General features: G+C 52.2%; 3 protein-coding genes across 3 annotated transcripts; all 3 read right to left on the minus strand.

Annotated features, from left to right (window-relative positions):
- Nucleotides 1-6,255: 6,255 nt before the first annotated feature.
- On the minus strand, nucleotides 6,256-7,494 carry WHR41_09516 (uncharacterized protein; the record flags this gene model as incomplete). Its single annotated transcript, XM_069378119.1, has 1 exon — nucleotides 6,256-7,494. One exon carries the CDS (start codon nucleotides 7,492-7,494, stop codon nucleotides 6,256-6,258), a length of 1,239 nt encoding a protein of 412 aa, XP_069225043.1.
- A 5,188-nt stretch (nucleotides 7,495-12,682) lies between these two features.
- WHR41_09517 (uncharacterized protein) lies at nucleotides 12,683-12,985 on the minus strand (the record flags this gene model as incomplete). Its single annotated transcript, XM_069378120.1, has 1 exon — nucleotides 12,683-12,985. One exon carries the CDS (start codon nucleotides 12,983-12,985, stop codon nucleotides 12,683-12,685), a length of 303 nt encoding a protein of 100 aa, XP_069225042.1.
- Nucleotides 12,986-13,270: 285 nt separating this feature from the next.
- WHR41_09518 (uncharacterized protein) lies at nucleotides 13,271-14,512 on the minus strand (the record flags this gene model as incomplete). The annotated part of the gene is made up of 1 exon (XM_069378121.1): nucleotides 13,271-14,512. The coding sequence occupies one exon, from the start codon at nucleotides 14,510-14,512 to the stop codon at nucleotides 13,271-13,273; it is 1,242 nt and encodes a 413-aa protein (XP_069225041.1).
- Nucleotides 14,513-15,210: the final 698 nt, after the last annotated feature.

Below are 15,210 nucleotides of genomic sequence, written 5' to 3' on the forward strand. Positions count from 1 at the left end.
GCTTGATCACGACCCTTTGGCTTGCTTGCTTGCTTGGTGCTCAAAATAGCCAAGCGCAAGCAAGCCGCTCGTACTGGGCTTGCTTGTGGACACCACTGCCTAGCGGTTTGGGAAGCGCAACTTGGAAACCACGGGTTATGGCCAATTGAGCGCGCGGTTGAGTCTTGCAATATCAGCAGCCTGCTAGAGGCTTTAAGCTCATTGGAGATAGAAGTCTTCCCCCACTTGTGCACATCCCTGGCTCGTGCACACTTTCACAGCTCATCAACAACGCCCTTTCACACGCGATATCTCCACAACCATGGCTTCTATCGATGAGGCAATCGCATTTCTGAGATCCTCTAGATCTCAAAATATATCTGAAGCAGCTAGGATGTTCAATGTCAACAGAAGCACCCTCAGCAAGCGGTTTCATGGAAAGACACGCTCTACAGCCAAGGGCCACCACATGCAGCAACTTCTCACACACAAACAAGAACTCATACTTGTTAAGCAGATTAATAGATTGTCTGAGTGGTGTCTTCCACCTACACCATCAATAGTAAGAGCTTGGGCTGCTGCATTATGTGGCACAGAGCCTGGCAAGAACTGGTCTGCCGCCTTCAGAGCCCGACACAAGGATGAGCTTGACTGCAGATATCTCAACACCATAGATCTTGAGAGGCATAGGGCCGACTCAGAGTCTTCCTATAGGCAGTACTTTGCTATCCTGAAACAGAAGATCATCCAGTACAATATACAGCCTCATAACTGCTACAATATGGACGAGAAGGGCTTCCTGATAGGCCATCTGCAGAAGGCCAAGAGAATCTTCCCAAAGGCTCTTATGAAGACTCATAAGCTTCTAGGCACTGGCCAAGGTGGTGCTCGACAATGGATAACTCTTGTGGCGACCATATGTGCTGATGGCAGCTCACTGCCGCCTGCTCTGATCTATAAGGCTGTCAGTGGTAATCTTCAGGACACTTGGCTTCAAGACCACAAGCCAGAAGAGCATCCTTGTTGGTTTGCAAGCTCGCCCAATGGATGGACAAGCGATGAGCTCGGTTTGAGCTGGTTACAGAGCCTCTTTGATCCTCAGACCTCAGACAAGGCCAAGAGAGACTGGAGGCTGCTCATTCTCGATGGTCATGGCTCTCATTGCACTCTGGACTTTCTTGAATGGTGTCATAAGCATAGGATCTTGGTTTCTATCTACCCTCCTCACTCGACTCATAGACTGCAGCCTCTGGACGTCAGTCTGTTCAGACCACTCGCGACCTATTACAGCCAAGCCTTAGATGCTCATACTAGACAGTCTCTTGGCTTAACGAGCATAAGTAAGCGAGACTTCTTCGCCGTCTTCTACCCAGCGTTCGACAAGGCCTTTACAGAAGAGAACATTCGGTCTGGATGGCGCAAGACTGGCATAGAGCCCTGGGATCCAGCTGAGGTGCTAAAGATCTTCGGCAAGGAGGAAGACGAAGCCTCAGACAGTTCACCAGCCTCGGCGCCCTCTGAGAGCCTTAGAAGCAGCTGTCTTGACTCGCCAAGAGCCACAAGAAAGATCAGGAGGATAGTGGGTCAAGGTGTGGCTGCTGATGATGCTAGAAAAGACAGGACAATCAGACTTCTTGGCGATGCCTACCTTGGAGCTTCTGCCAGAGCCAAGCTGGCAGAAGAGCGTGAGCAAGGTCTTCTTAAGTCTATTAATGCCGAGAAGAAGAAGAGAAAGCGTGGTAAAGCCTTCACCGACCAGCTTAGAGCAGAGGAAGGCCTTGGGGTGCTGTTCTTTAGCCCCTCTAAGGTAGTCAAAGCTAGAGAGCTTGTAGCAGCTCAGGAGTTTGCTAAGGATGACAAAGCTCTTGACCGACTGCTCCAAGCTGAAGACAGAGCTCAGCTCAAGGCTCATATGGAGCTTGAGGCTCGGCAGAAGCGCGAAGACAGAGCTATTAGAGCTGTATCGAGGAAGGCCAAGGAAGCTCTGAACAAGGCTCAAAGGGAACGTGACAAGATAGACAAGAAGGCTCAGAAGCAGCTTCGAACAGAGTCTTCGGCCATGCAGAGAAGGCCGAGAGGAAGGCCACCTAAGCAGAAACAGCCTCAAGAGCCTGTGGTGGTTGTCACTGAGCCCGAAGTTGAAATCGTGCCAGAACAGCCAAGGTCAAGGACTGGCAGAGCCATCAAGCGACCAAGGCTCTTTGACGATATCTGAGTATATAGACCTGTAGAAGAGACTACTGCAATTAAAACTAGCTATCAACGAGCTCCCATACTTGTGTTCTGATTGAGATATAGTGCTTCGAAGATGGTGGTAACGATGTAGATACAGTGTGCACGAGCCAGGGATGTGCACGAGTGGGGGAAGACTTCTACCTGATTTGGTTCCAGGATGCGGTTGTAGAGATTTGACGCCTCGCCTTCCTTCAAAACTTCGCGAGATTGTTTGTCAAACTCTCAGTCGAATCCCTATCACGATCAACTCGAGCGATACGTCAGGGCATGCAAGCAGATGGTAACAAGCTAGTCTATGTATTCACGTCGAAATTTCGTTTCAACCTTCAATCTCTAGCAAAGGTTCTTTCTAACCTGTGCTTGACGCGTATCAGGCGGCATCTATGTAAGTGATCACTAGCTTGCTCTTGATAGAGCTCATCCTCGCGATCTCCTTCGGCACCTCGTCCCGGGGGATGTGTATGAATTCGCTGTTGTCTCCGTCGACGTCCCTGAGCAGTGGCCGTAACTCGAGCATGACATGCGTGAAGTGTATTTTTGCACCTTACGGTCATGAACTTGTACTCGTCCTGCTTGATAGATCGCAACGAGAGCCACCTCAGCCGGCATCGCAGTCGCAAATCACCATAACACAGGTCGAATCGCAAGTCGAATCGCGGTTTGGCTCGCAAATAAAGTCTCCTTCCACATCTGTTCTGCGCAATTCAGAGTAATCCGTTGCGACCAACCAAGCGCTGTCGTTGCGATGTCCCCAGCACCGGCTTCTCAGTCTCGGAGTTTGGAATGGGGTTAATGATGAAATTGGGTGTGAAAGAGTTGATTGAGCTATGTATCTACTGCTGGGGCCATCCACTGCTTTATACCTGCAGTGGGTCTGTGGCGGTCTGGATGCTCTTGTCCGGCAATCTTCAACACCCCCCTTTGTTGTACACCAGGGCCCATACCGCCACTCTTCGTCCCCATTCTGGCAGTCTCAGCTTTCTCTTTCATTGCAAGCCCAATGCCTTCCTGAACTGCAGAAAAGGTACTTTGGATAGTGGCTTAGTCAGCCCGTCAGCAATTTGCTTGCTGGTTTCGATGTACTTCAACCCCACTGTCCCGTCTTCGACTTTCTCTCGGACGTAGTGATGTTGGATGTCAATGTGCTTTGAGCGCCCATGGAACTTTGGGTTCTTCGCAAGAGCTATGGCGCCTTGATTGTCGCAGTAGATGACTGTCGTTGGTATGTCGCGTTCGTCCATGTCGGTGAGTTGAGCGAGCAGGTTGCGGAGCCATACAGCTTCCTTGGTTGCTTGGGTCTGGCCGATGTACTCGGCTTCACAAGTCGAGAGCGAGACCGTGCTTTGGCGTTTGGATGACCAGCTGATAGGGCCAGTGCCGATGCCGAAGACATACCCCGAAGTAGACCCCGCCGCGTGCCGATGTCACCAGCCCAGTCTGCGTCGGAATATCCCACGAGTGGTCTCAAGTTTCCGCTGAATGCGAGCTCCAGATCCAAGGTACCTCGCAAATATCGCAAGATCCGTTGCACCGCCAGCCAATGGTCTGTTGTCGGGTTGGCAGAAAATCTGCTAACCACGGAGACTGCATAAGCAATATCTGGACGTGTACCTAGCATCGCATACATGAGTAAGCCGACTGCTCTCTGGTACTTCGATCTCAGGGCGTCAGCTGCCTGGTAACCTGGTGGTGCTTCAGGAAGTCTGCCGCTGTCGAGCGGTGTGACTGCTGTCTTGACGTCCCACATACCGAGATCCTTGAGGAATTTCTCGATGTAGCCGCGCTGGCTGAGGTAGATGGACCGGTTCGCTCGGTCCCTCCGGACGAAGATGCCCAAGTAGTGGGTGCATGGCCCGAGGTCTGACATCTGGAAGCGGCCATTCAGTGCTCGCTTTATCTCGGAGATATCATTCTTAGAAGGTCCTGCAATGAGCAGATCATCCACATAGATTGCGATGATCATGCCATTTCGCGTAAAGACACTCAAGTCCGCGTTGAGAGCCTCAAAGCCAAGTGACCTGAGGAACTTGGTGAGAGTATCGTACCAGATGCGAGGCGACTGTTTGAGACCGTACAACGCCTTGTCAAGCTGACAGACACTATCAGAGTCTTCTTCGTATCCGACGGGCTGCTCAACGTAGACCTCATCGTCTACGTTCCCGTATAAGAACGCGGTCTTAACGTCCATTTGTTGGATCTCGTAGTCCATAGCAGCCGCGATCGCGAACAACGCTTTGTAGCTCATTGGCTTGACAACTGCTGCAAAAGTCTCAGCGTAATCGCTGCCCTCGACTTGTTCAAAGCCTCGGACGACCCATCGCGCTTTATACTTCTGGACGCTGCCATCAGCTGCTCTCTTGATCTTGAAGACCCATCTGCCACGGAGAATATGCTTGCCACTGGCGGTCACTGAGGACCTCTTCTTCAGTCTCCACGTCTTATTTAACCGCAGAGATCTGACCTCGTCTCCCATAGCATCTTTCCATTCCGTCCAAGACATGCTATTCTTGGCTTCTTCATACGTGCGTGGTTCGAAAGGCTCGGCCATGAATGCGGCCGCGAGTATGCAGTGGCAAAACATCATCCAATCCCTTGAAGAATACCGGGTAGTCTGTCCTTTACTGGCTCTTGGTGATCGCCAGACGGCTTCGCTGTTTTCGTTTCGGAACCTCAAAGGTCGATCGTCCGGGTCGGCAGGTTCGCCGGGGTATCGTCATCCGGTTCATTCATCGTTGCCTGGTCGTTCTGGCACACTTCCTCTAGTATCTCTTGATTGACCGAATCTGGTTCGACGCTTGCTGGCGTAGCGGCGCATCGATGTCCATCATCCTGCCCCCCTACATCGACGGGCGCGAGCACACTTGGCTCAAGCAAGGAGATGTCGGATGAGTGGCGCCGCGTATTAGAGTCTTGCGGCGTCGTGAAGCTTTCGTCGTCAACTCCGATGTGCGGCCGTGACTCTTTGAATACAACATTTGTTCGCCAGTCTAGTTTCCCAGACTTGTCTTTGATCAAGTAGGTGTACCGGACTTTGAAACCGAGAAGTCGGCCTTCGCTCGCCTTCGTCCCCACCACTTTGTGTCTAGCTCTCTGTGGGTTCAAGACGAAGGCTTGGCTGCCGATCTTGCGGATATTCGACAGGTCCGGTTTGGCTCCAGTCCACATCTCGTACGGGGTGGTCTTTATCCGTGAGCTTGGCGAGCGATTCCTGACATAGGCAATACCGTATTTCACCACTGGAGGCCAGTACATATCTGCCAATCCTGAACTCAGAAGAGTAGGATGCAGCTTGCTTTCCAGAATGCGGTTCAGTGCTTCGGCACAACCATTTGCCTGGTGCTGCTCCGTGTCGGTATATTCGAGCTCGATTCCTTTGTCGTAGGCCCACAAGATGAACTCGCGGGAGACATTTTCGCCTCCTCGATCGAGTCGAATCCGTCTACATCGTCTCTCGGGAAGCTCGTTACGTTCGATGAATCCTCGTATCTGTGAAAATGCATGGGACCGGCACTGCAACGGCTCAACTTCCGCCCATTGGGTGAAATCGTCGAGAAATGTAACCCAGTAGCGGGTCTGGTCGTGTCCGGTCACTTTTATGGGCCCAGCAACGTCTGTGTGGATCAGATCGAGTGCGTGGTGACCTGGTGCGATGACTCCTGTGTGAGGACGCTCGATCATCCGTCCTTTGACGCAGGATTCGCACATGCATCGACCGTCTTCTTGTGTATCGTCCATGCCGGTCGCGATATGCCGCAGGCGTCTCAATCCACTTTCCGAAAGGTGGCCCATACGGTCATGCCAAAGGCGCATGCTTGGGTCCTCGATCGAGTACGCTGCCCCTTGGAAGTCGTGCATAGGGTCCTTCCACATATCTAGCATCATGAGATTCTCAGAAATGCTGGCAGAGAACCTTTGTCTCCCATGAGAGAATGCGAGTCCATTTGGCAGCTTCTCTATCCCGTCGATGAAGGGCCAAAGGCTGTTCAACGAAAGCAGATTGACTCCAGCTCGAGGCGAGTACTGAACGTTTGGGACCTCGAGTCAGTGTGGACCGTCATTCGACTTGCAGAGAATTCTGATCGTGCCCTTACCTATCGGTGTTACTTGGGCGCCTCCAATGCCGTTGGATACCACTCCGTTGAGAGTCTCATAAGTGCCCTGGACGAAGACGTCTTTACGGCCAACGAGGTGACCGCTAGCTCCGGTGTCCAATATCCAAGCATCCCAAAGATTGGTACCTCGATGTACAGTCATGGCTTCACCCGATGCCACATTATTTTTGAAGAGGCATGTTTCTTCTAGTGTTGATCGCAACTTTGGTGACGATGTCAGTAGTACCGCGCTGTAGCCTCGTTCGGGCGACTTGCTGCCTCTCGGCCCCATTCTTGTTACTCCTGCGTTATCTTCACCTCGTCGCCGCTTTGGTGGGGCGAGGCGGTCTTGCAGGTCTGCTCTTTGTTTCCACCATTCTGGTGCGTTGCGGTCATCCAACTTCCAGCAGTCTCTGCCATGGATGTTTCCGCAGTGTGGGCATTGTTTTCTCTTGAAGCCGGTAATGGCTCTCTTCTCGCCGCTCGTACGGGCGAGGAACACCTTTGATCCTTCGGTCTTCAGGTTTCTTGCTTCGAATTCTTCTGCTGCTGCGATGGTTTTCTTCAGCGTGACGGCATCTTGGGTTTTCCCGGCAACCGTAATTGGCACTATTGTGTTGTGCAGGTTGAAAGAAGTGCGAAAGTCAGTGAACTCGCTCCCCAATCCGTAGAGGAACTTCTGCACTACGAGTGCTTCGGGTAATGCGACAGACTTGTCGATCGCCCGCATCTGTTCCCAAATCTTGCGCAGTTCTGACCCAAAGTTGCCGACTCCGCTACATACGGACAGGGCGATGTCGTTGAAGCGAGAGCACAGTCTGTCGTATTCGCCAGAGCCTGACGGCTGATAGTTCGATCGCAGTTCTTCGAAGGCTTTCTTGATTGTGGCACATTCGTGTACGATGGCCTCTGCGTTGTACCCGCATCTGTCGCGGATCGCTGCGAGGGCGCGGGCTTGTCTGTCCTCCCACGCTTCTACTCGCGCCTCGTAAGCAGCATCTGCTTCCTCCGATCTTCGATCGGGTGTTTCGGTCTGTTTGACCAGGATACTGTTGTATCCATTCATGATGAGGTAGTTCCTCATCTGCTTTGACCATTCCGGCCAGTCTTCTTGTTCTTCAAGTCTCTTGACTTGGTGCAATGCAGATGTCTTGGCCAGTGTTTCGGCCGTGATGGTTTCTGAAGCCATCTCTGGGGGGTTTCAAATTGCTTTGCGATCTTTTTGAGATCTCGAATTGTGTTCTCTCCATCCAACTTTGTAAAGAAGTAGGGATTCAGAGCCCTCCAATCTGGCGGTGTCTTCTTCGCACAGGTTGGGTCTAAAAAACCTGTTTTGTCGTCAGCTATAGCCATGAGTCTTATCAGGGATGCGTTAATCGCACTGTATGGTGCATCATTGTCGGAGTTCCGTAGCTGCACTACCATGCCTGATCCTGTCTCGTCGATGTTCCAGATCTTGCTGCGTGGACGTCTTCCCTGGCTCGTGCACATCCCTGACTCGTGCACACTTTCGAAGCCCGACAACAACGCGCTTCAACACGCGATATCTTCACAACCATGGCTTCTATCGATAAGGCGATCGCGTTTCTAAGATCCTCTGAATCTGAAAATATCTCTGAGGCAGCTAGAAAGTACAATGTCAACAGAAGTACCCTTAGCAAGCGGTTTCGCGACAAGACGCGCTCCACAGCCCAAGGCTACCAAACACAGCAATTGCTAACGCAGAAACAAGAACTTATGCTTGTTAAACAGATTAACAGACTATCTGAATGGTGCCTTCCCCCAACACCATCAATGGTAAGGGCTTGGGCTGCTGCTTTGTGTGGTACAGAGCCTGGCAAGAACTGGGTTGCCGCTTTCCGCGTCCGACACAAGGATGAGCTTGACTGCAAATATCTCAGCACCATGGACCTCGAGAGGCACAAAGCCGACTCAGAGCATTCGTACAGGCAGTACTTTGCTATCTTGGAGGAGAAGATCATCCAGTATGACATACAGCCTCACAATTGCTACAACATGGACGAGAAGGGCTTTCTCATCGGCCATCTGCAGAAGGTCAAGAGGATTTTCCCAAAGGCTCTTATGAAGACTCAAAAGCTTCTAGGCACCGGTCAGGTTGGAGCTCGGCACTGGATTACCCTTGTGGCGACCATATGTGCCGATGGCAGCTCACTGCCGCCTGCTCTGATCTACAAGGCTGTTAGTGGTAATCTCCAAGACACTTGGCTTCAAGACTATGAGCCGGAAGAGCACCCTTGTTGGTTTGCCAGCTCGCCCAACGGATGGACAAGTGACGAGCTTGCTTTGAGCTGGTTACAGAGCCTCTTCGATCCTCAGACTTCAGACAAGGCTAAAAGAGACTGGAGGCTGCTCATGCTCGATGGCCATGGCTCGCATTGCACTCTGGACTTCCTTGACTTGTGTCACAAGCGTAGGATCTTGGTTGCTATCTATCCTCCTCACCCGACTCATAGGTTGCAGCCCTTAGACGTTAGTCTGTTCAACCCACTCGCCACTTATTACAGCCAAGCTCTGGATGCTCATACCAGACAGTCTCTAGGCCTATCGAGCATAAGTAAGCGGGACTTCTTCACCATCTTCTACCCAGCATTTGACAAGGCCTTCACGGAAGAGAACATCCGGTCGGCATGGCGCAAGACCGGTATAGAGCCATGGGATCCAGCTCAGGTGCTGAAGATCTTCGACAAGGAGGCAGGCGAAGTATTGGACGGTTCATCAGCGTCCGCGCCCTCCGAGAGCCTCGGAAGTAGTTGCCTCGATTCGCCGAGAGCCACTAGAAGGGTAAGGAGGATTGTGGATCGAAGTGTGGCTGCTGATGGGGCTAAGAAGGACAGGACGATCAGACTGCTCGGCGATGCCTACCTGGGAGCTTCTGCCCGAGCACAGCTGGCAGAAGAGCGTGAGCAAGGCCTTCTTCAGTCTATCAATTGCGAGAAGGAGAAGAGGAAACGTGGTAGCGCATTCACCGAGCAGCTCAGAGCAGGTGAAGGCCTTGGTGTGCTGTTCTTTAGCTCTTCCAAGGTAGTTCGAGCTAGAGAGCTTGCAGCAGCTCGGGAATTCGCTAAAGACGACGAGGCGCTCGATCGATTGCTCGGAGCCCAAGATAGAGCTCAGCTTAAGGCTCACAGGGAGCTGGAGGCTCAGCAGAAGCGCGAGGATAGAGCTATCAAAGCTGCCGCAAGGCAGACCAAGAAGGGTCTTGACAAGGCCCAAAAGGAGCGTGACAAGCTAGCTAAAAAGGGTGCGGAACAACTTCGAACAAAGTCTAGGACCTCCAGTAAACGACCAAGAGGAAAACCGGTGAAGCAGAAACAGTCTAAAGAACCTGTCGCAGTTGCTACTGAGCCAGAAGCTGAAATAGTGCCAGAACAACCGAGGTCAAGAACTGGCAGGGCTGTCAAGCGACCAAGGTTCTTTGATGATATCTAAGTATATAGAATTACAGAGAAACCTACCACGGCTGCAACGAGCTATTTGGCACTACAAGCGAATGTGTTCACATCGAGATGTAGTGCTGCGAAGGTGATGGTCATGATGTGAAAGCAGTGTGCACGAGCCAGGGATGTGCACGAGTCAGGGAAGACTTCTGGCTGTTCTTGGCCAAATTCTGAAAAAAGCGGTGAGTATGCGGTCAGGACTGGATGCATTTTCTTCTATCATAGGCGGTGAGTGCTTCGCATCCAGTCGTTGCATACTGGACTCTGGAACTGAGAGAGAGGAGGTCCAGTTCCTGGGGCTAGCTGAATTCGGAAGGTGGCGTTCGAAGGTGAGCAGAGAACGAAGTTCATAGCGACCTCCCGGGCTCATAACCTGATGAAATTGGGTGTGAAAGAGTTGATTGAGCTATGTATCTACTGCTGGGGCCATCCACTGCTTTATACCTGCAGTGGGTCTGTGGCGGTCTGGATGCTCTTGTCCGGCAATCTTCAACATTTCAACCTCGCCAGCGCCAGCGTCACCCTCCCAGCGCTGTCGCCCGCCATGAGCTGTCGCCCCGCCATGAGCTGTCGCCCGCCCTGCGCTGTCGCCAGTCCAATGCTGTCGCTCGCCCTGAGCTGTCGCCTGCCCTGAGCTGTCGCCCGCCATGAGCTGTCGCCAGTCCAATGCTGTCGCTCGCCTTGAGCTGTCGCCAACCGAGCGCTGTCGCCCCCCTTGAGCTGTCGCCAGTCCAATGCTGTCGCTCGCCCTGAGCTGTCGCCAACCGAGCGCTGTCGCCCGCCATGAGCTGTCGCCAGTCCAATGCTGTCGCTCGCCTTGAGCTGTCGCCTGCCCTGAGCTGTCGCCCGCTATGAGCTGTCGCCAGTCCAATGCTGTCGCTCGCCTTGAGCTGTCGCCAACCGAGCGCTGTCGACCCCCTTGAGCTGTCGCCAGTCCAATGCTGTCGCTCGCCCTGAGCTGTCGCCAACCGAGCGCTGTCGCCCCCCTTGAGCTGTCGCCAGTCCAATGCTGTCGCCAACCCGTCTTTGCACACAGTCTGGGTGTTGGCTATCGGGAAAACCTCAGATATAGTGGGACCTGAGCCATCTGCGTCCTCGCTATGTCTCAAGAGATGTAGACAGATTGTGCACAAGCGGGCAAAACGGGACGACGCTTGTTTTGGGTTCTTCAGATAATTATGCTATTTAGCTTACGATAGATCTGGGCTGTTGCAAGACAATCTCTTGATCTCCCGTCACTGTCGTTCCTTCAATCTGGCTCGCCATCCCGACTCAACCAAGCCGCGACGGCCTTCTGGGATCGGCGCCCTCGTACTACTTGTTGCAAGTGGTCACATCCGCGCCCCCTTCTGCCATTGTCTCCTCTTCAGGTCGTACAAGCTGGTCATTTATGGTCCTGAATGTGCGCGCTGTCTTCTCTGTTCCAGTACGTTATGGCGAGGTTAGCCTCGCGCGTAACCGTGTCTGGATGCTCATCCCCGAGCACTCGCTTACTCGTCTCCAGCGCTTCCAACATCAGCTCCTCAGCTTTGTCCCACCGCCCTTGGTCAGAGTAGGTCATGCCGAGATTTGCGTTGAGTCATCGTGTCTGGATGCTCATCTCCGAGCACTCGTTCGCTCGCCTCTAACGCCTCCAAATTGAGCTCCTCGGCCTCTTTCAAGCGCCCCTGATACCAGTACGTCGAGGCGAGGTTACCTTTGCGCGTTATCGTTGAGGGATGCTCACTTCCAAGCACGCGCTTGCTCGTTTCTAGCACGTCAAATTGAGCTCCTCGGCTTTGTCCCACCGCCCCTGTTTCCAGTAAGTTATGGCAAACTTGGTCATTGGCGTCACCGTGTCTACTTGCTCATCTTCGAGCACTCGATGTCGATCTCCCATGGACTTCTCTGTAAACTCACAATCCAACATGATTATCGAGTCGATCGTTCCTAGTGCGTGCAGTACCCCTGTGATTGTTGTATCGTTCGGTAGTTCTCACAACAGGTCTTTCAATGCCACGATAGTATCGTTTCAACGACTTTCGTAGCCCTACAGGTTCTGAAAGAGAGACTAGCCTTTTATCTTCAATCTTGAAGTACCTCTCGAGTTCATTGGGGGCCGGCGACCGAGCGTCGGGCACCCCATCTGCATACAGTACTGAATCTGCAGTATGGTCTTTCAACAAGAACTGCGATCGGCGTCCACCACACTCGTCGGTGAGACACGGCATCTCATGTGACAGTACGTCGTCGGTGACCCCTCCCCTATACCAATGATGATGGCTCCTGGTACTGTAGTTCCTGTATCGGCAGCCCTCTACTGTACTGAAAATTTTGAGTTTACTTCAATTATTCTAAGTTAAGCTTAGAACTACAACTAGAGCCAGCTTAGAACTAGTGAGCAACTCAAAGTTGCAGAATCCCGCCTTTGATTGGTTAGATCTAAGGTTAAGCGAACGCACGGCCGGGCTTTGTAAGGAGATCTGATCCTCACGCATCGCGGCCGTGCACAATCGACAGGCAGCGTCACGACAAGCTTGCCCGTGATTGCGAGCTCTTGACTATCTTAGCGATGACAAATAGATTGCTTATAAGGGTGAATGATTCTCAGCATTTACATAGACCCGCACAACGAGAGAAAATTGATGGAAAAAAGGCACTTTACTTTTAGCCCAAAAGTGGTGAGGTGTGGTGGAGGGGACAACAAGACCGCTCGAAACGTCTGCAGCGGGGCTGGACTTGTTTACGACTTTGTCACGGACAGGGTCAAGTTTTACATCTTCGTGAAGCGTGAATCGAGAGCAGAAGAGCGAGGCTAACGTTACCACGGCTCGGAGCATCCCATGTCTACGCGTCTGCGATAATCTTATTTTCCATTGTCCAAGGCATCAATGTCCGCTTCGCGTGAGCATCCAGTGCTCTCTGAGCCACGCAGCCACATCAAGGAAACTGAGGCAGGATTCGATGGCTCTCACCAACATTTTCGGCTCCATCACCACCATGCCGGGTCGCCATCGAGTTATCTGGTGGCATGGCGAGGTCTTCCACGGCCATGGGATCGCCTAGAGTCGCCGCGGAATTATCAATGGCTGGAATTTTGTCTGGCGCCATGGGATCGTCTGGGATCGCTGTAGGATCGTCCACGGCGATCGAGAGGTCATCCACTCTTGCGGCAGAGTCGCCCTCGGCCATCAAAGAGCCATCTCTCGGAGTAGAACCGCCAGTGACGAGTAGCAGTGGCATGGGTACACGAACCGGCGAACGCGGACGAGAGACGCCTTTGAGCCGTCTAAGTCGAAGTCGGAGTCGGATTTGCGAGTGAGAGAGTGATGGGCGAAGGCGTTGCCACGGGCCACTCTAGATGGTATGCTCCGTAAGATCTTCGAACGTTCGCTGCTACATTGCCGCCTCGACGACAATACCTGGCGAGTGTACACCCTGCAGAGGCTGGCTACCGTTTGCGTGATCCAACATGGGGACGCCATGAGGCATGATGGATGATCGTCACTCTTGTTTCAGATCAATGCCTCACGCGAGAAGCCGGGCCATCAATCCATCCACAATCAACCTCTTGCTTTCCCACTTCAAGCGGTTTGCTTCAAGTAGTATGTTCTCAACGTTGAGCCCACTTCGGTGCTGGTCAAAAGCTTTACTTAAGCAAAGCTGCAGTCTCTCAAAGTTGAAAACAAGGCACAGTCCAGCAGCGTTGTGCTCTCGTTCGCTATGTCCATCTTCCCACTCAGCTCTACTCAATTCATGCCCATATGACTTTTCCACTTCCTGAGCTAAATCGCCGTAAGATTTTGGTGCGAAATGCTCGTGAACAAAAGACGGCCTCATGTTGTAAGCGGCTAACTTCTCCAAATCAGCCAAATCTTGACAAGAATTGTAGGATCTCAGTAGCATGTCATCCAGTTCGATGTCAGACAGTATGCTGGGGGCAAAAGGTTGGAATATGTAGTTAGATCCATCGATCTGCGTGACGTTCTGCAATTGACCCATGCCTCCCGGATGCTTGGAGAGATAAGTCGGATGATTGTAGAGCGTCTTGGTTATAATACGCTTCTGATGACTCAGACCAGAGAAGACATCTCCAGGAAGGGGAAGGTCGTAGAATGGGTGCAGAAGATTTCCCAAGTTGCCTGCGCTTTCCATCGGAAGATCCCAGGCTTGTGTTAGAGCAAATTCTCCCTTGCCAAACTCGCAAGAAGCATCAAACAGGTCGTCCCCAACAAGGTAACGTATCGCCATCCACAAAACAAATTGACAGAACATGCCGCAATCTAGAGTCGTGGGGCCGCGAAGAAAGTCATTCAGCCCTTGGCTCAGTGGTTTGTCCCCTATGTATCTTATCACCCAACGAGTGTCCTTGTCTTCAAGCGTATTTGTCCAACCAGCCGGACATTGGCGCCTGACGTTCTGGTTCCAGAGGGTGATAGGGTATCGAGGATATGCTTCATTCCACAGTTGAGTGAAAGTAGTTGGATAATTCAATCCTTTCAGGGGCATGTCGTAGTACTCTACTCTGTTCGGTCCGCAGAGGTTGGCTAGAGTCTTCACGCCTTCAGTAAAAGTTTCCACATTCCAGCGGGCGTGATCGCATCCTGTTCGGAGATCCTTAAGGTACGTCTTCAATCCCTGGGATGCCGGAGAGATTTGTAGTTCCGCCAGAGCATGCGCTCTCTCTTCCTCCTCCAGAGCTGTGAGCTGCCGCATGAAAGGAAGTGAAGGAATCTCTACAGGTGAAGGATCTTCGCTTGAAGACGCCATTTCTTGTGAAGTGGCTGTTGTCCCCTTTCCCGGATACAGCAGCAAAGTTCGGAAATGGTGTGTTCGATCGAAGATGTATGTATGGTAGAGGGATTGGGCAAGAAAATAAGACTGCCGCGTTTTAGATGGAAACACGCCCGCTGAGTCTCATAGGGTGCGCGTTTGCGAGATTACGAGATGGAATAGGAGCAGGCTTACCTGGCAACCCATTATTCTCAAAGAGTGCTTCATTCGCAGCCTGGCGTTTCAACGAAGCTCAGCTTGGATGGCTATCAGCCAATCCAGACGACGATTTAGCGCCGGGAACCTACCTATCATTTCAGCCTTCTCCCATGTCCAAATACTATGACTCATGCTCTTCTTCAAGTAGCGAACTTGCATTGCACTTCATCTTCGGTACGTATATTATTGCCAACGCACAACTGTGACAGATGCATCCGAATCTTAGGGTGAGAGCTTCGGATGACCTAGAACTAACCTGCGGGCAAGCTGAGGCCCATCGTGCAGGCCTTGGCACTATTGCAGCTGCCAGGCATCTCGAAATGCGTCGCTAGCGATGCGAAGTTTGGTAACGCGACACATTTCTTCAGCGCGTTGTTCGATGGTTTTCGACTCAGGTAAAGCCTCGCTCGCAGGACTGGTCTTTCTCGTGCGGACCCTACGCCCTACCTCAATTTCGCCCTCGCTGCTTGCATCTT

The sequence above is a fragment of the Cladosporium halotolerans genome (assembly GCF_011745625.1).
Source record: "Cladosporium halotolerans strain TM138-S3 chromosome Unknown Sca97, whole genome shotgun sequence".
NCBI lineage: Eukaryota > Fungi > Ascomycota > Dothideomycetes > Cladosporiales > Cladosporiaceae > Cladosporium > Cladosporium halotolerans.